A 21,253-nucleotide genomic window follows, 5' to 3' on the forward strand; every position below is an offset into this window, starting at 1 on the left:
CACAGATGTTCCAGCAAAATCTGCAGAGTGTCCTGCAGCAGAGGCAAGTCTTCACGTGTTAACATTATATCATCAATATAATGGGCCTGTTTTACTGATGTGGAGAAGGTGAATAGGGTCAGGTCTTGGACTACTATCTCATGACATATTGTGGAGCTATGTGTGTAGCCTTGAGGAAGCACATGAAAGGTCCATGACTGCTCCTCCCACTTAAAGGCAAACTGATCATGGCTATCAGAAACCTGTACTTGTCAGTCTTTTCCGTGAATCTCTTTCAAGATGAAGTACTTTTGCAGGAACACTTTGGCAAAAACATCAAAATAAAACAATAAATGTCTGTAAATGACAAAAGACTTAGAAATGGCCATGGTTAAGGATCTGATGAGAGTTCATTATAACATGATTGACATGAAAATTTGGTTATTTCTGTGACACCCTTTTGAAAATAATGAGAATTATGACTGAATTTATATCAGATTTTTAGAAATGTACAATTCTGGAACAATAAAAAAAAAGAAAAGAAAGTTTAGCATCACTTATTTGACAATGCTTCCCATGAAATTTAATATACCAAATAAGCCCAATTAGTTCAATGTCTTCCTTTCACAAGGACAGAGAACACATCTTTTGCGATGTCGCAGGGATCCTCTGAAAAATCCCAAAGTTAGTTCATTCAACATCAACAAAACTTCATTAGAATTTTATTTATGGGAAGTTTGTCAAAAATACCAAAAGGTTTAAAACACTCAATTAGATTACAAGCCACTGTGAAACAATACTTAGTTATCTGTTCTGCCAAAGTGACAGTTATAGACTTCAAAGTCTAATACAGAAAGTTACAGAATTGTAAAAAAGAAAAAAAAACAAACAAAAAAACAAAAACAAAAAAACAAAAACTAGCTCTTTTAATAGAGAAGACTCCGTTTTCTAAAATAATCAAAGACCTGATAAAGATAACATGAGGCACAGGAAATTATTTCCAAAAAAACATAGAATCTTTGTTCTCTAGGCAGATTACTTGAAAAGTAAAGAAAAACCATTCACAGTCTCATCAAGAACGTCAGACCAATAGTCCTAGAAAACTTTGTCCTTTTAGCAAATGAAATAAAATGGTTTCAGTTTTACATGAGTACATTATTGATGTTAAAAGTTATTTTTCCTTAAACCAATTAAATAGAACTCCCTTTACATAATAATTTTGGCAACGCCCTCGGGAGATTAAAAAAAATCACATATGTAATATATATCCAGAGACATACATAATATGCAGACAGACACAGATATCCGATAGCTTTCATTCCAAAAGTCTAGCCATGAATCAGATATCACTCACATGGCTAAAGCTTTTTGGGGCAAGGGAGCTTCTACAGCAGTTTGTATTTTGAAAAGTCCCTTTTTCCGCATTTATAAATTCAGTCTCTGTGGGCAGTATTTATTTTGGTTATCTCTTGGGGTGTTTACATTTCAAAGACATGATAAGATTTACAACCTCAAGGGGGGGGGGTGGCACAGAAAGACTGTAAGTTTTCTCCTAGGAGTTTTTTGAGTAATTGCTATTTAGAGCTTTCTTCTGTATTAAGGGTTAGACAGCACTGGGCATTTTGTCTGTTTCACTATCAAACACCACAATATCATCCCTTTCATTCTATTCTCTTCACTTTCTAGAAATCCCACTCATAGAGTCCTAATCAGGCTTTGTCACAAGAGCTTAGACTTCAATCCATGGCAGCCCGTACCCTCCTAGCTTTGCAAAATGGCACACTATGGTCTCTAACCCTACTCATCTTGTAGCCACTCAAGAACAGTCCCATATGTAAGTTCCCTTGTTTATTAAACCACCTACCAATCTGGAGTGGTCTGCCTCTTTCTTTGGTGTCTTCTTGCCCTGAATGTATGGGGGCTGGTTTACTGCAGGAGAAGCCAGCTCACTGTGACAGCCATTCTCTTCCCTCCTTTGCCAGAGTGTGCTATGTGTGGTTTCTCAAACATGCATCAAACCTACTGGCATTTTCAGGGTGTCCCAGGACTCATGTGGGGGTCCACAAGCATCTAAGATATGGGTCTTCACTCCCTATATCAAGGTTGATAGCCAACCAGGGTTCTATCCCAAGGAGGATGCCTCTTTCCCATTGTCATTTCTTTGGTCTCCTGGCTGGCTTGCCAACTGTATCAGCCCCAAACCAAACCCGCACCCCCAAGGAGACACCAAAGAGGTGTCAGGTTTAACAAACCAGGGAACTTACATACGAGACTTTTCTTGAGTGGCCACAAGATGAGTAGGTCTCCATACCCACCTGCCAGAATCTTAAAAGTTTCTATAGAAGCCATAACCAGGTTCAGTCCTGTATACCATATAGATGGTTGGTCTCAACAACACATTACTATCTCAAGCCTACTGTCCCTGGGGCAGCTTCTGGGAGAGGGGAAGGCAAGTGGAAGCCACATTCCAAGGGCAAAGGTTGGGGTGAGGAGCTTCCAATTTTAAGGGTCCAGCTCATGGGTCAATTGGTAGTTGCATCCTCTTGATGACCTTCCCCCAACAGACTATTAGCTTTAGTACTTTCAGGTTTATTTTGTTGACCTGAAGCTACCTCTATCTAACCTACCCTGGGGCTTTAGCAAGAAATAGAGGCAGCTAGTGTAATCTTTCTTGTTTGTAGCCAGATCTCATGACTAACATGTATCTGTAAAGGCAAACTGCTTACTCGAAGATGACAGATTATTTGGGCAAATTAATTTATAACAAGCCAACACAGCACTTACTATATGCCAAGCATTATGTCAAGTACCTTATAGATATCACAATGCCACATTCCTTTCAAAGAAAAAAACAAGCCAATAAACCACCACTCTACAAGATGACCTTAAATGTACCTTTATAGACAGCTCTCCTGTTTTCCCCAGGATGAGTATCAGATTAAAATAAACTATGACTCTAACTCTGACTCTTTCAACTAACCTCATGATAAGCAAATGGTAGTTTCCAAAGTCAAAGTCACAAGTACATGATTAGAACACTAGAATGTACATAAACAATTTTACTTAATTGCAAAAGAGTACTTCTTGTTTTTAAACCAAAGATAAACAGGTGTTAAAAGATAGATACATTATACTTATATTGAAACATAAAATTAAAAAAAAAAAAACATAAAATTATCTTTATATCACCCTGCCAGTAACTGCACAGATGTCTCATCCTCCTAACTATTCTACTGGAGGCCTAACTTCTCTCTAGGCTTCCCACAAAAGTTTATGTGGCCATGCAAGGCAGGAAAAAAAAAAAGTTTATCTGTTTAAAGGTAAAGGAAAACTAATCCTACCATATTAACAGTCTGTAAAGTGAGTTGTCAACATTCTAAGGTTGAATGGATTAAAAACGGAAATGAAGCAAGAGAAAAGACTTAATATATTCAAACTATAAGGGCTTACTATGTGAAAGTGTAAATAATATAATAGAGAAAAATGATTCAGTGAATATTGTGGGACAAATAACAGATTAAAGATGAATAAACTGAGATCCAGGTTTCACACTGTGATACTGTGATTTATAAGAAGTATATATCTGGTGACTTAGATAACCAAAATATATTTCTCCTATGTATTTGATCTTCATCCACAGCTATTGGATCATGGCTCCAAAACCTCTTAGAATTTTCTCAGTGCTGAGAGTGATAAAAGCACCTTTTACTGTCTTAATCAAAGTGACTTTTGGCACCCAAAGTTGGGGGCTGGCTGCTGAGAGGACCAACCATGTGATTAAAGGGTTGGAACGTTCAGTCTTGCCCCCACCATGGGGCTACAGGTTGAATTAGCCTATGGCCAGTAACTTAGTCAATAATGACTATGTAATGAAATCTCCATAAAAACTCAAAAACCACTGGATTTGGAGAGCTTCCAAGGATGGTGAGCACATGGAAATTTGAAGAGACTGACACACCTGGAGGTCCATGCCCTTTCCCCATATCTCGCCCTGTGTTTCTCTTCATCTGGCTGTTCATTCAGATCTTTTATCATACCCTCTACTAATAAACTGATAAATGTAAAAGTCTCCCTGAATTCTGTGAGCTGCTGTAGCAAATTAAAAGGACTTTAAGGAGGAGATTGTCGGAACCTCCCATCTGGAGCCAGCCTGTCAGAAATACAGGTAACAAACAACCTGGGGCTTGCGGCTGGAGTCTGAAGTTGTGAGGTGGGGGCTTGTTTTGTAGGACTGAACCCTTATTCTGTAGAATCTGATGCTGTCTCTGGATAGTGTCAGAATTGAGTTGAACTCTCAGACATCCTGCTGGTGTCCAAGAATTACTTGATGTTGTGTATAGGGGATGCCCCCGCCCCCCATGTTGGAAACTGGGAACACCAACATCTAAAGGATATGCCATACATTAATCCATTTGGGATTAACTCCAAAAAGTTACATTAAAAAGATGAAATAAATAGAAGAAAAAGAATTAAATAGCTCATTTAAGCTGAGCTATGGGAGAGAGGTAGTCTCCATTTTCGCCCAAAGCCAGAAACTTATCAAAGGCAAAATGGATGGTTTTAAATATAAAAAGGAAAACTTCTGCAGAATGAAATTTACATTAAGGGGAAGGGAAATAAAGCTAAAGAAATGACAAGGTAACATATATTTGAACAGCCCACTTTTATTGAAAAATATATGATTTTTTTTAACCTATTCATTCAACAAGCATTTATTGAAAGGCCTCCTGTGTGCCAGGCATTGCTCTAGGTGCTGGGGATGCAAGAATGAACAAAGAGACCCCATACCTCTATATCACTACCCTCTAGCAGGTTACTTTCTTGTATTTATAAAATGTCAAAATGCAGAATAATCTACTAAATTGGTTCAAAAGCTTCTATCTCTCAGCCTCTAAATTCAATGTCACCAACTAAAAATTCTAAATTTTAAGATACAATTCTACATACCTCCAATACAAGGAGGGAAGTGTTAAGACAAACATACATCATCTGAACATGATCTAATTTTTAATATGCCACCAGCAGAGGTGGTACCCACCAGCAGGTACTCAGAAGAGTAAACTGGTAATATGTAGCACTATACAAGCTCTTTGTCTTTATAATAGTAATGTATGAAGGAAAATTTACCAAAGAAAAAAATAATTTAAATCCAATGGTTCTATAGGAACTAAATACCTAAAACAAAATTAATGGCTAAAGTACATTAGATCAAGTACATCAGGCTCATTGCTGTCCAATACAAATACAATGCAAGCAACAAATGTTAATTTAAGTTTTTCTAGTAGCCACATTTTTTAAAAGGTGAAATTAATTTTAATAAAATATTTTATTTAATCTGATACAAAATGTTTTCTTTTAAATATGCAATCAACAAAATTGTAATAATGTAAAATTATGTACATTTTAATATATGTAATAAATAGTTCATTAATTACATAATGTGAAAGTGTAGTAATTAAAATTATTAATGAGATGTTTTACACTTTTCTGTCCAAGTCTTTGAAACCCAGGGTATATTTTATATTCTAGCACATCTCAACTTGGACCTCATATATTTCAAATGTTCAGTGACACATGGCTACAGTATTTCACAGTGTATGCAGTCCCTTAGTTCTCAAGTAAGGGTGCTTTTGCTTGCCCCAGGGGCATTTGGCTATGTTTGGAGACATTTTTGTTTGTCACAACTATGCATCCAGTGGGCAGAGGCCAGGGATGCTGCTGAACATCCTACAATGCACAGAAGAACCTCCCACAACAGAGAACTAACTACCTGGCCCCAAAATGTAAGTAGAGCTAGGGTAGGGTAGCCCTAATTAGCTAACCAGCTCATATAGTATTTGATATATGATGATCTAGGGGGATGTCTTTTATGAGGCCTATTTATTTTTTATGTTAAAGTATTTTAACAGGAATTTAACAGTATTTTTAAGGTATTTTTTAAATCCTTTTTAGAAGTAATTTTTTCAAGTTTCTCCTGAGATGGGATAAGGGCACCTATTTCTCTAAATGTGCACTGCAGACTGAAAAGACTTTCCACAGCCAGATGACTCGGCCAGAGAGAGGCATCTGCAGCAGTTGATTCGTTCCAAAGGGAAAAATACTGCTTGATCCAGGAACTGAGAAAACATTAAACAAGGAAATACTACTGCCATTTATATCCTCCTGAGGCTTTTGTAGCTAGGAGATGCTGAGCATTTTCTGTCCTACTAAGGCAATGGTGAGGGGGCACAATGCGAGCTAAAAGGGGTCCCTGAAATCCAGGTTCTGCTCGGTTCAAATAAAGGTCAGGGAAACACACAGTGATATTCATGTCCATCTGGTGAAGTAAACAAGGGAAATTTGATCCATTAGCAAACGGAGATACTTGCATAAGAGACTTCCCCACCTCTTTGCACTCTAACACCATCCCCATGGCTGGGATAATTGGCGCACCTATCGCACAGCATGACCACCGTTTAACTGGTTTGTCCCATCCCATTTTAATAGGCTGCCACAGCGGAATGCCTGCTGACAGGGCAACCATGGGCTTTTCCCTGCATGGAGGCCACTGGGACAAGATACCAGGGGCCAGAAATCATTCCCCAGACTGAACAATCCCTTCCTGACAGCAGGACAACAGCAGGACAGCCTTCCTAAGCCAGGGGGCTGAGGATTCATCCAAGTTGTCCCTGAATGCAGGGATGGCAGGAATCAACTGGCAGTGCAGAGGCGCCTCTCAGCTTCTGAGAGGATTAAAGGCTGCAACACTCCTGTCTGGCACACTCCACAGAAAAGAAAGAAAGAAAGAAAGAAAGAAAGAAAGAAAGAAAGAAAGAAAGAAAGAAAGAAAGAAAGAAAGGAAAGAAAGAAAGAAAGAAAGAAAGAAAGAAAGAAAGAAAGAAAGAAAGAAAGAAAGAAAGAAAGAAAGAAAGGTATTTGGGGCACAGTCAGAATAGACTGGCTTCAGATCTTACAGCACATTCTCCCTCTCCTCTCCTTAATTCACAAGATCTTAACACAACCACAGAATGGGCAGCTTCTGGCCCAAGTAAAAGTTTTTTCTTTTTTTTTTTTTTTTTAAGATTTTATTTATTTATTCATGAGAGACACACACAGAGAGGCAGAGACATAGGCAGAGGGAGAAGCAGACTCCCCACAGGGAAGCCCAATGTGGGACTCAATCCTAGGACCCCAGGATCACGACCTGAACCGAAGCAGACACTCAACCACTGAGCCATTCAGGTGTCCCCCAGGTAAAAGCTTTTCTACAGATGTCTTGGCCCTGTAGCCACCTTTATGACAAACATCTAGAGAGACAGACTTATTAAGGGTACTCTTGTATGAGCACACATAGATCTCAAGAGACTCAAAATACTGAAAATTAAATTAAAAAGAAATTAACATTTTCTTTTAAATTAGCAAAGAAATTTAAAAAGTTGATACCCTCCCAAGACTAGCTAACTTCAAGTGTTCACATCCTCTCTACCTCTAACAAGGTAAAGAAAACTACAAAGGAAAAAAAAAAAAAAAAGAAAACTACAAAGGACATTTCCTTTTTTTTTTTTTTTAAGATTTATTTATTCATTTATGATAGACATAGAGAGAGAGGCAGAGACACAGGCAGAGGGAGAAGCATGCTCCATGCCAGGAGCCCGATGTGGGACTCAATCCTGGGACTCCAGGATCGCGCCCTGGGCCAAAGGCAGGCGCTAAACCGCTGAGCCACCCAGGGATCCCCCAAAGGACATTTCCTCTCCCAGTTCCCATCCCATCCTTATTCCAGTGGGTTAGGGACATGATCTTGACTATCTCAAGCTCTTCCTTTAAGAATTTCCAGATAGGGGCAGCCCCGGTGGCTCAGCGGTTTAGCGCCGCCTTCAGCCCAGGGCCTGATTCTGGGGTCCTGGGATCGAGTCCTACGTCGGGCTCCCTGCATGGGGCCTGCTTCTCCCTCTGCCTGTGTCTCTGCCTCTCTCTCTCTCTCTTTTTCTCTCTCTCATGAATAAATAAATAAAATCTTAAAAAAAAAAAAAAAGAATTTCCAAATAGTGGCCACTTCAGTCCAAAGGGACAGCAAAATTCTAGAAGGCAACGTTCATGGATTAATCCATAAGACCAATGGATAGAACTTAACACCAACACCATGGTAAACAGGTATTTTTCTACAGTTCATAACCTAGCATTATCCAATAATCAGCAGGAATTTGAGGGCTTTCAGTTGTTTCATAAGCTAAATTCCAAGGAACTTATTCAAAGTTCCTATTACACTGGGGTGTGAGATTAACGTTGCTATTACAATGATAAAGTCTTAAAGGATTAAACTGAAAAATCCATCAGAAGAGAAAAAAGGACTCAGGAAACACTTGGAACCCCATTGGTTGAGGGGATGGAAGAAACTTTATTCCATGAGATCTACAACAGAGATTCTCTGCAATGGCTACATATTAGGATCACCAGGGCAGCTTTAAAACATGAGGGCAGCCTGGGTGGCTCAGCGGTTTAATGCTCCCTTCAGCCCAGGGCCTGATCCTGGAGACCCGGGATTGAGTCCTGCATCCGGCTCCCTGCATGGAGCCTGCTTCTCCCTTTGCCTGTGTGTGTGTGTGTGTGTGTGTCTCTCTCTCTCTGTGTGTGTGTGTGTGTCTCTCATGAATAAATACATTAAAAAAATTTTTTTTATCTTTAAAAAATAAAAAAATAATAATAAATAAATAAAACAACACAAGACCTACTCCAGAGATTGGTTTAATTGGTTTGGGATAGGGCGCTGTATTGTTTTAATATTTTTCAAGTGATTTTAACATGCAACCTAGACTCGGATTTAGATTTAGATTTAGATAGAATTTTGCTCTTTTGCATTTGACAAAATCTCATCAAGACTGTCAGGCTTTAGCTTTCAAAGAAAAAAAAAAAACAGAATCCAAAGTAAAATCTGTACATAAGACTTCCCTTAGTGCTTAGTACCACACATACATCCACATCAGATCCTTAGTGTGAGACATTAGCAGTTCCGTCACGTGACCCCAGTACTGCAGAGCAAGGCTGTAACCGCCAACCATGATGAGAAACAAACACAAAAATAAAGATTTGGGCAGCTTGGCTACTTTTCTGCTCAACACTGTATCTGCTTTGGTAAGCAGAAGTTTTCACCTGATATCTAATAACAGAATTAAGTTGATTCCCTGAACAGCTAATTCACAAAATAATCTTAAATAATTATAATATATATAAGATCTAATTACCTAAATAGGCTAACTCCCTAAAAAAGAGGATAAAGAAGGGATAGACAAGCTTAATTCTGCTAATTAGTGAATGTTGGTGCACCAAATTAACTTCACATTAATCTGTAATTTTGATAGTGAGAGGTTTGACCAATGCAAAGACTTCTAGAGGCCTTGTTTCCTGTTCCCGGTATTGACCTTTTTATTTTTGATTAAGAGAAAGGGAAATAATGTTGAGACATTAAAGAGAGCATCAGCAGAAGGCGACCTAAAAGCAGAACCAAGATTTCACTGAAAAAGTTTTCATTAATCATTTGTAATGTCCAAATTATATATCTTAACACAATAAAGACGTCGGTATTTAAAGCTGCTTAAAATACAGGAAGCTGTTCCAATACTTTTCTTCCACTTTGACAGAAAGCTTCCTTAACTCAAGCCAACAGGCTATATTTATTTCCCTTAAACAGCATTTCCTAGGAAAGAAGCAGCAGCCCTACTGCAGACAGCATAAAAGAGCTCATGATCATGGCAGCAGGCCAACCTCAGGAGACCCATGGCACTGTAGATTCATTTCACCATGCAAGAAAGCCACTCAGGCTCTGAACCAGTAACAGTGCTGTTGTCACCTCCACCAGAGGACTCTGGGCTGCTATTGAAAACCAACATGTGGCACCAAGCCAGATAACCGTATCACACTTGTACTGAGCTTTATACAGCTTTATAAATGCCTACAGGGAAAAGAGGAAAAAAAAAAAAAAAAGCAGGTGTTCTTACTCATCGTATCACTGACTGTCCAAAAAATCTGCTGAGTCACTAAGTACCAATCAAGAGAAAAATAATGCAGAGACTACAAATACTAATCTCCTTTATCCTGCTCTCCTTCCTAACAGCAAGTGGACTCACAGGTAATATTCTTGACTCTGAAAATACAAGGACATAGACAAATTCACATACCCTTAGTCCATACAGAAAAGCTTTCAGAGTCAAATCTCTCATAACAGTAGTTGTTCTAGGTAGAGGGGTTAAGGGTAATCTATGTTTTCTGCTATCACCTTCTACAACTTTGCACAGTTTCTACAGTGAGGCTATAATTCTTTCTTAATAATATGTCTTAGAATCATATTTCTCAGTAAGAGATTAGACTCACATCCTTGACCCCTAGGATACAACTTCAGCTCACCAAAATACTTCAAATCACTAATTATGAAAACTCCAACCAAGGTTAGAGGGCCAGTCTCACACGGAACTAAGAGAAACACAAGTGAAGATCACTGGACTTCATGAATACTTGCTTTGTTACCTTTTCTACAGGCAAAACATTCTAACTTGATAGAAAGAAAATTCCACCACAAATTTCCACTTGAGAGAAGGGAAAAAAAGAGTGAGCAGCCATAATGGCATATGAACTTGAGTTAACTTCTGCTTATTTTCCGTTCTTCCTCTTTTCCTGGATTAGACATGTTTTGTGAAGAACAAGTCACCCTTGGCTTTGGCTTGAGAGCAGCAAGCAAAAATGACTACCTTCAATAAAAAAAGCTTATAGAAATGCCAAATAGCTTTGTCTTGCTCAAATTCGAATTTTAAGCAACTAAAATCCAAACTCTTTGGCCTATGATTCAAGAACACACATCATCTGAAACTCACTGACCCATCCCTCTACATCTGTGACTCTACACTTCATGCATAAAGTCAACAGGGCCTAGTCCTCTGTATCTGCAACAATTTCTTCTGCCAGTTCTTTACTTCTCCACCACATTACCTATACCTCAAGTACCGGTGAATGCCACCTTCTCCTGAAGTATTCCCTGACCTCAAAAACCGAAGCACTCTTTCCTTCTTATTAATTTCCACAGCACCTAAATTACAATAATCTGTGTATGTGCCTATGAGTTTCAGGTTCTACAGCAGGGCAGGCAGGACCCACACCAGTTTATTTTCATCTGTACCAGACCACTTTGTTCAGAGCTGTGTGTGCAGCTTGGAGAGTGCTGAATAAAAAAATGAATAAACATCTCATCTTAAAACAAACCAACCAGCGCTTGTGGAGTGGCGTGATCTACATGTGCATACTGAAAGCAATTGTAAGAAAAGGAGCCATGCCAGGAGAATCATGCTTCAGACACAGTCAGTGTTTAGGAGCAGTCTAGACATAAATCTTCATGTGGGTTCAAATAATGCCGGCCTAATGCCAGCCAAGGTTAGGACTTAGACTCAAAAAATTTACAGCAGCAGAAGACATGCCACATGCACTTCAGGATTCAAGGATGTCTGCTAAACATTAAATCATGTGTGGCCACAAGCATTAACTCAATAGTCCTAAACAAAGGTAAGTGTAAAGATGAATGATTTTTACCTGAATTATCTCTATGCTGATGGGATACAAATATTTGAAGATGTGACTGATGAGAGCATTTTTTCCAAAGGGTATTCCAAAAGTTTCCGCCACAATATTAAGAAATGGGCAAACTGTGTACTATGACTTTGTTTACAGCTTGAGAAAAAAAATCACTGGCCAGTTCAAAATCACAATTTGTTCCTTGGTGCTTTGCTTCTGATTTATGGTTTGACACAGTTTCATGTTTCCATGTCAACTGAACCCATGAAAGGCTAATGGTGGTAAATAAAACCTTGTTTGCCAACTAAGAGCCACAGATGTATCCTTATCTTTTGTTACTCGGAGGTGCTGTTTTTTATTTCTGATGGATACCTGGCATCGGAGAGGCCCTATCCCAGATTTCCTCCTTAACAGCTAATACAGAAATGATAGTTAGCAATCAAGTGACATGAAATTGTAATCTCTAACCAATTAGCTCCTTACATTTTTAAAAAATGTATGTTTATATAGCCATCCTGCTTCCCAACTACTTAAATTATCCATTTTTATACCATCTCTGAGCCAGAAACTTTTTATCATCTTGCTAGTTCTCTCAGCAAACTGCTAACATATGATGTAAGTTCAAGATAAACGTGTCTAAGAAATTTAGGGTTTCAACAGGTAATAAGATCCTAGGGGGAATGTGAACTTTTAAAAACACCTGATAGTTATATATTCATTTTAATGTATATAAAAACCAGCCTGCATAAACCTATGATTTTATTGCTTAGGTCAAGGATGAACAAAAAATAGAAACCTGGTAGATTAAAAGAAATACTTAAAAAAAAAAAAGTTCAGAGGGTACAAGGATAAGATAAAAATCATGAAAACAGAACTCAAATTTAAAAGTCTGGGAAACATGAAAGGATAACGAAAACGAAATTCATGTGGACTTCCGAAATTTTATCAAAGTGGTATTAGCCTTCCTGTTTCTTCAAGATAAGACTTAATCACATGAAGGAAACTTGCTGTCTGGGAGCTGACTTAATAATTCAGGGGACAAAAGGCACAACAGTGTCTCTATTTCCAGCTCTTCTCCACCTGCAGAGGAAAAGCTGGGCTGTCACTACCACATTCTAATGTCAATTTTACTCTAACCAACTAGATAGAGACCCTGGCCCCAGAAATTTCACCAGACCACACATAGCTTCCCAGGTTCCACTTCTCTCTGGTCTAGAAGACATCCTTGAGCAAGCTTGCTCACTCTCAAGGTTTCATCTACATGATGCATTAATGACTTCAAATTTTTCCCCCTACTCCTTGCCTGTGTTCTATCTACTGATCACTTTATCTGGACACACTCAAATTCAACTTGTTCAAAGCAAACTCATTCTCACCTCCTGAATCTTCTTTTCCCATACGTTAGTTTGGGGATTCACAGTTTTAAATTCTTATCACCAATCCCATGCCCCAACCCCAGTACTTCCTTCTCCTTCCAGAGATGTCCCTAAGTCTCTCATCCATCCTCACTATTATGCTTGGACACAGACCCCTGGCCTCTCTCATGTAATTTGGCATAGGAGCCTCCTGACCACTCCTTATATTTTTGTCTCTCCCTCCCATATGGTTTTTTTCCACACTGTCTCAAAACTAATCTTCCTAAGATAAAAATCAAGTCTTAAAAATCCCTTCTCAGCTTAGTATCATTAACCATCAGGTAACACAAATGAAAACTACAATGAAACACTACAATGAGATATCAGACATACCCATCAGAATGCCTAAAATATAATAATAATAAATAAATAAATAAATAAATAAAATAAAATATAATAATAATAACACCAAATACTGGCAAGAATGACAAGAAACTGGATCATTCATACATTGTTGGTGGGAATGTACAAGTGTATAGCCACTATGGAAAAGAGTATTGAAGTTCCTTATACAACTAAACATGCACTTACCATATGACCCAGCAACTGCATTCCTGGGCATTTATCCAAACAAATGAAAGCTTATTCACACAAAATCCTATACACAAATGTTCGAGGCAGCTTTATTTGTAACAACTACACACTAGAAATAACCCAAAATGTCCTTCAACAAATGAATGGTTAAACAGACTATGGTTCCTCTATAACATGGAATAGTACTCCCAGTTAAAAGGAAAGAACTATCTATAGCATAGAATGCTACTCACAAAAAGCACGGATATGTACAACAAAGTAGATGGATCTCAAGGGAATTATGCACAGTGAAAAAAGCCAATCTCAAAAGTTATATACTATGTGATTCTATTTATATAGCATTCTTAAATGACAAAATTACTGAGGTGGAGAACAGATTAGAGGTTGCCTAAGGCTAGGAGAGAGGGGCAAGTAGGTGGCTGTGGCTCTGAGGAAGGTGAGGGTAGCATGAGAGATCTCTGTGATGCTACTGTCGTGTGTTCTGACTACAGTGGTGGTCACACAAATCTACACATGTGAAAAAACTGCATAGAATACACATACAAACCAGTGCCCACAAAACTATAAAACCAGTTAAGTCTTAATAAGGTAGATGGATTGTATCAATGTTGAGATACTGTACTACAGTGATGCAAGAAGTTACCATTGGGGGAAGCTGGAAAAAATGTATATGGAATATTGGGGCACCTGGGTGGCTCAGCTGGTTAAACATCTGCCTTCGGCTCAGGTCATGATCCCAGGGCCCTGGGATTGAGTCCCAATTTGGGTTCCCTGCTCAGCGAGGAGTCTGCTTCTCCCTCTCGCTCTAGCCCTCCTCCCTGCTCATGCTCTCTCTCTCTCAAATAAATAAATAAAATCTTTTTTAAAAAAACAAGTATGTATGGAATCTATTTGTATTATTTTTTGCAAATGCATGTGGATCTACAGTTATCTCAAAATAAAAAGGGGGAAAAAACCCTCCCCAATAACTTCCAAGAGCTCCCAAATGGCCATAGTAAAACATTCCTTAGTATGGCATGCAGAATTTTCTCCTTCACACCCTAAGCTCTAGAAAACTATTCTAAGATCTAACATTTACTGAGCACAGGCTATGTGGCAGGCATCATTCTAAGCATTATGTATGTATTATCTAATTTAATCCTCAGTGATCCCATGAGTTTGGCTCTACTACTAGTACTATTTTATTCATAAACCACTAAGCACAGATGACATAGTAGCTTGAAAGCATCTCCACCCAATCATTCTTCGAAACCCATTTCTAATGCTACCTTTGTGACTTTTTCCAGAGTTAAGAGCTATACTAACAGTGCCTAGCACTCAGAAGATATTCAAAGATGTTTAATATAAGGCCCTGATAAATGACACAAATCAGTTACAAAACTGGCATCTTAAGGATTTGACAGTGATTACGTTGACTATGTTTCTCCAAAGTTAAGCTTGAATAGGAAAGCACTGTATAATATACACTGTGGACAGAAAACACCTATTAGTGAGAAAATGTTGATTAATAAAGCAACAGCTTTCATATATCAAAGAGGGACAGATAATGTCAGGCTAATGAAACTCCAGTGTCAGCTGCAAAGTCACATGATTCTCAAGTTTTCACATAACAAATACATGAACGCAAACTTCACCTTCCCAAATCCAATCACCCCCATCTTCCTTATTAGTTACTTTTGCAATTGAAGAAAAGGTATAATTTTTTTTCAGAAGAAAGATATCTCTTCCAGTTTAAAATGTGTATTTCATTATTTCCCTTGGAGAAAACTAGATTCTTATCTAAAGGCTCCTTCACATTCACGGATTTCCTTAGAAAACTTAAGAATTCTACTACAACAATCTAGAATTGTTCTAATACTCTGAAATCTGACTGAGTCCCTCCAAAGATTCACATTTTAAACACAGAAAACAGAGGTAGAAGGAAAAAAACAATTTTAAGTACACTCATGAAGTTTAACGGTTCATATTCCCTCTGGTCCCTCCCCAGCACCTCCACCCCCATCCCCATAAGCTGACTTCTCTTAAGCAAAGCCTTTTTAGAAGGCACCAAAGGGCAGTATAAGCCAGAGAGAGAACTCAGAGGAAGAAATAGGTGGGAGGCCGAAGCCAACCTCTCCTCCTTCACATGCAACCATAAATTCTTACCAGTGACCTAGAGCCAACAACAAAAATGAAACTTCTTTTTAATGATGCATTAAATGAGAAGAAAAAAAAAAAGGTGTGGTCTAGTATAGCAAGTAGGTAAGAAAAGGGATTCAGGAAAGGAAATACTGACCGGTCGAGTTCTCTTATATTTGGAGTCCTCGCGGTCTCTATGCTGCCCAGAAGTACTGGTTCTCTCCCTCACATTTCTATAACCAGGACTGGGGATGATATACTCTTTTCCTATGTCGATATCCTTCATCTTCTCTGAGTGGAGGTGCCAGGGCTCACAGACTTTTGGTTTCACTTGAGAATTTCTGAAATTAAAAATCATCAAGGAATTACACTGTATGTTAATTATACCAGAACTTTCAAAATACTTTTAAGAACTTTAAAAAATTTCATCAGAGAAAGATATTTCCTATGTTTTGCATGTTCCTATGCAAAAATACTTTAAAATAGGAAAAAAGAGGGATGTCTGGCTGGCTCAGTCAGAAGAGCATGCAAATTCCAGCCCCATACTGAGTGTAGAGATTAAATAAATAAATAAACTTAAAAAAATAGGGGAAAAAGGACAAAAGTTTTCTTATGGTATCTACAAAAAATAATTTTTCAGAACTTTTTCAAGTGCCATTTCATTTTTTAAAGAAAGAAACTTCAGTGTAGGAGAATCAAGAATGACTACTTCCCACCTCTAAAGGGGGAAAAAATTAGAAAAAAATAAACACATTAGTAAAGAGATACTGACCCCTTCGAACTAAGCTCAAACCCAATGTATAGAGAGAACTTAGATAAGTCTCTAAAAAAAAAAAAAAAAAAAAAAAGGCTTTAAGCCTGTTCCAAGCATTCCAAACTCCACAATTTTAAAATGGATATCATTCCTTCTGCTAAATGTTACTAAATGAAAACTTGCAAAGCAATTATTCTACCAACGATAACTCAGCATTTTTATAATCGGGTAACAGATTTGTTGATGTTATTTTAAAGCTCCATGAATTTACACGGATAAAATACAAAACAATATTGCACCTTAACTTTACAAACAAATTCCCCTTGGGGTACTGAAAGTGGTCTAAAATTAGACCGTGGTGATGGTTGCACAACTCTGTGAATGTACTACTGAAACACTGAGCTGTATATTTTAAAGGGGTGTATTTCATAGTATATAAATTATAACTCAACAAACCTGTTATTAAGAAACAATAACAAAAACAGATTCCCCATCCTGTCCTACAAAATCTTAACGTAGTATCTCCCTGAAGCTGTTCTAAACCCCTGCTTGCCTGCCTAACTTTAATCAATATCCTGTAATGACTCTGGTTCCTTCCGAGAAAATAAAGCACATACATGCCTCTTGAAAACGTTTTTCCGACTCAGAGACTGTTCAAAGTTTCCCAGACACAAGCTGAGAAAACACCTTTCGTACCAGCCTCACGAACAATTAAAGAAGTGTAGCTGTCTGTGCTGCCTTTCGGATGCCATAAATTCCTACCTATCACCACGTCTTAAAAGTACTACTCTGCGGATAAAATTCTGACAGCTACGATTCATTTTTCAAGATATCAGAGAAAAGGAAAATACTTACTAAACAAAAAAGGAGTAACTCTCCCCCATACAGACACACTTCTAGCACACAGAAAGCTTGACTTCTGGCCTCTCAGAAGTCTGGTTCATGTACCCTGAGTTGATACTGCGAGGTTACTTATCTTTAAAAAAAAAAAAAAAAAAGAGTCACCTTGTCCAAGGACAAACTGCAACATAAAGAACACCAGCTCACCATCGAGAGCACAGCAATCACGTCACTGAGACCTCATTAAGCCTAAACTATAAACAGACCTGGCATCTGCCAGGGTCCCTGATGTCGGATGCAGCTGCGGATCAGAGTAATCCCTCTTGTTTTAAGGACCACAGAAGTTCAGCCTTCCTATCAAAAGGTTCCCTAATGTAGCTGATTATGTGGAGGCTGACAAGATTAGACCTCCTTTGAAAAAAGGCAGGAGAGAAGTGAGTTTGAAAGGGACACAGCCAAACTAATTCACAATACCAAATGCCATGTCAAGAGGAACATAAAGCACATCTCAATTGTCTAAGAGCTCCTGATACCCAAAATGTGTTTTCAATCACTTTATTCGAGTTCTGTATGTACAAAGGGGGTGGGGAACAGCGTCCTATTAACTCTAACACTCTGGTTTCCTTAGTGTCCTGGGAGAAGAGGCATAACAGTGAGAGGGGGCAGGCCTTCAGGAGGTACAAAGTTACTATCTCTTGGCCTTGAACATAAGGAGGATTCCATCTTCTGTGTATCAGGGTTATAACCAGGGCACCCCACATGGAGGCCACCCAAGAGCTAGGAATCCCTATAGGCTGTAGAAAGAAACAGGCTCAAATCTGAAGAAAGCAACCAAGAAAGGATCAGTAGGCTCAACTATTTTTTATTCTACCTGTATTTCTCTATTTTCCTCTCTTCTCCCTCACAGTTGTTAAAAAGTTGTTTTTCAATGGTAATTTGCTTCAGCTTTCAAGAAAGGAAAAAAGGATTTTTTTTTTTATTTTAATGTTGGAGTCACAGCTATACAATGGCACTAGCAGAATAACTAAAGTGGGAGAACCCCAAAGAAGTGACCAGACTCAGAATCAATAGAGTGGAGGCCATCCGGTCAGCTGCTTTTTTTTTTTTTTTTTTTTTTTAACCAAGGCTCTCTTCCAGTGGTAAACGTGTAGACATTCACCCCGCACAATGATGCAGAGGAAACTGCATGGGGGGGCGGGGGGGGGGGGGTTCCACAGGACGACAGGAACTATAACCAGCCAGACTGGTGTGTCCAAATTGCCTTCATTACAACATTCCTTAGGTATCCGACCTTAGGAATCTCATTCAGGCCCTGAAGCTGCACAAGAAAACCTGAAGCTATTTACCACCCTCCAGTACTCCACTTGTTGTGCCTCCAACCTTCCGCTCCTTTCACTCAGGCCACGGACCCCATTAAAACCCCTCCATCTCGCCCTTCAAAGCCTTCTGAAACTTGGCCAACCATCCCTGTGCCCCGCTGCCTCCCGCCTCCCCATGGAGCCAGATGACCCCCCACACACACCCGTGCAATGAACGCAAAGCAACATGCAGCCTTGTGTGGTGGGAGTGGAAAGCGACTGATGACAGCCAGGAGATTTGGATCCCATTCCGGGGGCTCTGCCCGGGGTTTGCTGTGCGCACTTAGGTCACGAACCTCCATTTATCCATTTGCAAAAAAAAAAAAAAAAAAACACAGAGGAGGACTTCTAAGGTCGCTGGCAGCTCAGAGTCGCCGGCGTGCGGCCTGAGCACGGTGCCCCAGGCCTCCCTCCCGGCGAGCATGAGCGTGGGGGCTTCTCCGCGACCAGCTCGGCCTGGGATGCCCTGACCCTGGGGCGTTCCCACGGCCGGCTCGGGCGCGAGGAGGCCACAGCGACCCACACCCACGGGGCGCGGGCGCAGCACCCCCTGGTGGCCGCAGCCCGGAATGTAGCCAGCGCTCCGACCACTCATCCCACCCCACCTGCCTCCAAACGCCAGGACCTCGCCGCGAGCGCTGGGGTGGGGGGGCTGCATCCCGCGGAGGGGCCGGCAGCAGACCAGAAGGAGGCCAGACTGCGCTTACAGGTCTCCGTGTCCCCGGGACCGCTCTTACCCCCGATCCCAGCCCGCCACCCCCGGAGGGAACACGCAGGGGTGACCCCCGTGACAAGCCAGGGAGACGGAGGGGGTGAGCGGGAGCAGATACCTACCCGTGCCCGGCTCCAGGACGACCGCACCGGCCACTCGACCACGCTCCCGAGCATCAGCCCCGGAGCAAAACAAGCCTTTATAGCGGCATTGGCCGCCGGACTGCGCAGGCGTGCTGCACAAAGACTCCCCAAGACTGAAGGGAATTGTAGTCCCCCTTCCCGAAGCCCGAGGCTCGACACACTGCAAAGGACTATATTTCCCAGAAGCGCCGCAGAAGCCCCGGAGGAGGTGTAGGCTGCTCCTCCTTTCCAGCGCGTTCCTGGCTCTGCACCATCCTTCTCAGAGCTTCTGCGAGCCTGTCTGGAATCTTCTCCGAGGCCGTGTGCCCCAGTGGGTGGCCCGGAGGCTTGACAGTGGCCGTGAGTGGGCGGGCAGCTCGGTGTTTGTAGGCAGGGCGGACCGACGGTGTGCGGCCGTGTCTACACCAGGAAACACTGTGAAGGTCATCAGCCATCAGCCAGCCCCAAATCTTATCTTCATATTTTAACGATTGTTTGCTCAGGGTTCGATACTGCATTCTGCGCTGATACCACCTTTGTCACTTTTATTCCATTGCCCTTCACATATTCTTGGGCTACCTGGTTTCTAGATACCAAAAGGTGAGGATCACAGTCTCTAGAGTAGCAAGAGCCTTAGACTCCTTTTCGTAAATCAAACTGAGGTTCCCAAAGAGTTTCATCACACTATTTCTCTTTGTGTTTCATCAACACGATCATAACATCACTAGTCTGTTGAGTGCCTACCTACACGTATGTGGTGCTTTACATGAAATTCTTGTTTCCTTTAATATCCATAACAACACTATGTGTAGGTATAGATTTTCCATTTCAAAGATTAAAAAAAAAAAGAAGGTAAAGTGACTTGTCCATCTTTATACAACGGGCTAGTGTGAAGACGCTAAAGTATCATAAAGCTGAATTAATTAACACGGTGTTCCTGCATAAGGATGGATTAATAGGCTGATCCAACAGAACAAAGAGGCTAGAAACAGATTCATGCATATATGTAAACATGAACTGTGATGGAGAAAACATTACAGATCAATAGAGAAGAGAAGTTTGGATAAACAGTGCTGGACAACTGGTTATCTGTATTTTTTTTAAAACTCGGGGAATTACGTTAGCCCACATAGAAAGATCAATGTAAGGTAGATCAAAGGCCTACCTGTGAAAGGCAAAACTTTAAAATGTTTAGAAGAAAATGTAAAATATCTTGGTGAATTTTGGAATAGAGAAGAACTTCTAAAACAAGTTGCAAAAGCAAATCATGGAAACGTTGACATATTTTTACTACATTAAAATTTAAACTTCTGTACAAGAGCCATAAAGTGAAAAGTGAAACCACAAGTTGTAACTGACAACATTTTTTGATAACAAAATATATAAATAATTTCTACAATTCAATAAGAAATGGCAAATAACCCAGTACAAAAATAGACAAATATGAGGTACCTGGGTGGCTCAGTCGGTTAAGCGTCTGCCTTCAGCTCAAGTCATGATCCCAAGATCCTGGAATGGAGCCCTGCTTCGGGCTCCCTGCTTGTCCCTCTCCCTCTGCCCCTCCCTCTGCTCACCTTTGCACTCTCTCTCTCTCTCTGCCAAATAAATAAATAAAATCTTTTAAAAAGAAAGGAAAATGGTAGTAACAGTTTACACATAGTAAAGAGATCTGAGCAGCTATTCAAACATGAAAAGATACCCAATTAGGAAAATAATCAGGGAAACTGAAGTTAAAATATCAATGAGATACTATTTTAGGCCTATCTTATGGGAAGACATAAACACCTGACAAAACCAACTGTTGTCCAGGATCTGGAAAAACAGAATATTTCACATGTTGCTGGCAGAGTGAGTATCAATCAATAGAACCACATTAAAGAGCAATT

General features: G+C 40.0%; 1 protein-coding gene across 5 annotated transcripts in view; it reads right to left on the reverse strand.

Annotated features, from left to right (window-relative positions):
* Positions 1–19,667, reverse strand: part of ABCC5 (ATP binding cassette subfamily C member 5) — a 90,033-nt gene extending 70,366 nt beyond the window's left edge. For 2 of the 5 annotated variants that reach the window (XM_049105668.1, XM_049105667.1), the window contains exons 1-2: positions 19,368–19,667; positions 15,739–15,922 (exon numbers count right to left, since the gene is read on the reverse strand). In XM_049105668.1, the coding sequence (XP_048961625.1) occupies positions 15,739–15,867 (129 nt within the window). In that variant the 5' untranslated portion in view covers positions 15,868–15,922; positions 19,368–19,667. Of the gene's footprint in view, positions 1–15,738; positions 15,923–17,190; positions 17,405–19,367 lie in introns of those variants that run through there. The other 3 variants (XM_049105665.1, XM_025451594.3, XM_049105666.1) reach the window with 3 other exon arrangements.
* Between the last annotated feature and the right edge of the window lie 1,586 nt (positions 19,668–21,253).

This window comes from Canis lupus, chromosome 34, assembly GCF_003254725.2.
Source record: "Canis lupus dingo isolate Sandy chromosome 34, ASM325472v2, whole genome shotgun sequence".
NCBI lineage: Eukaryota > Metazoa > Chordata > Mammalia > Carnivora > Canidae > Canis > Canis lupus.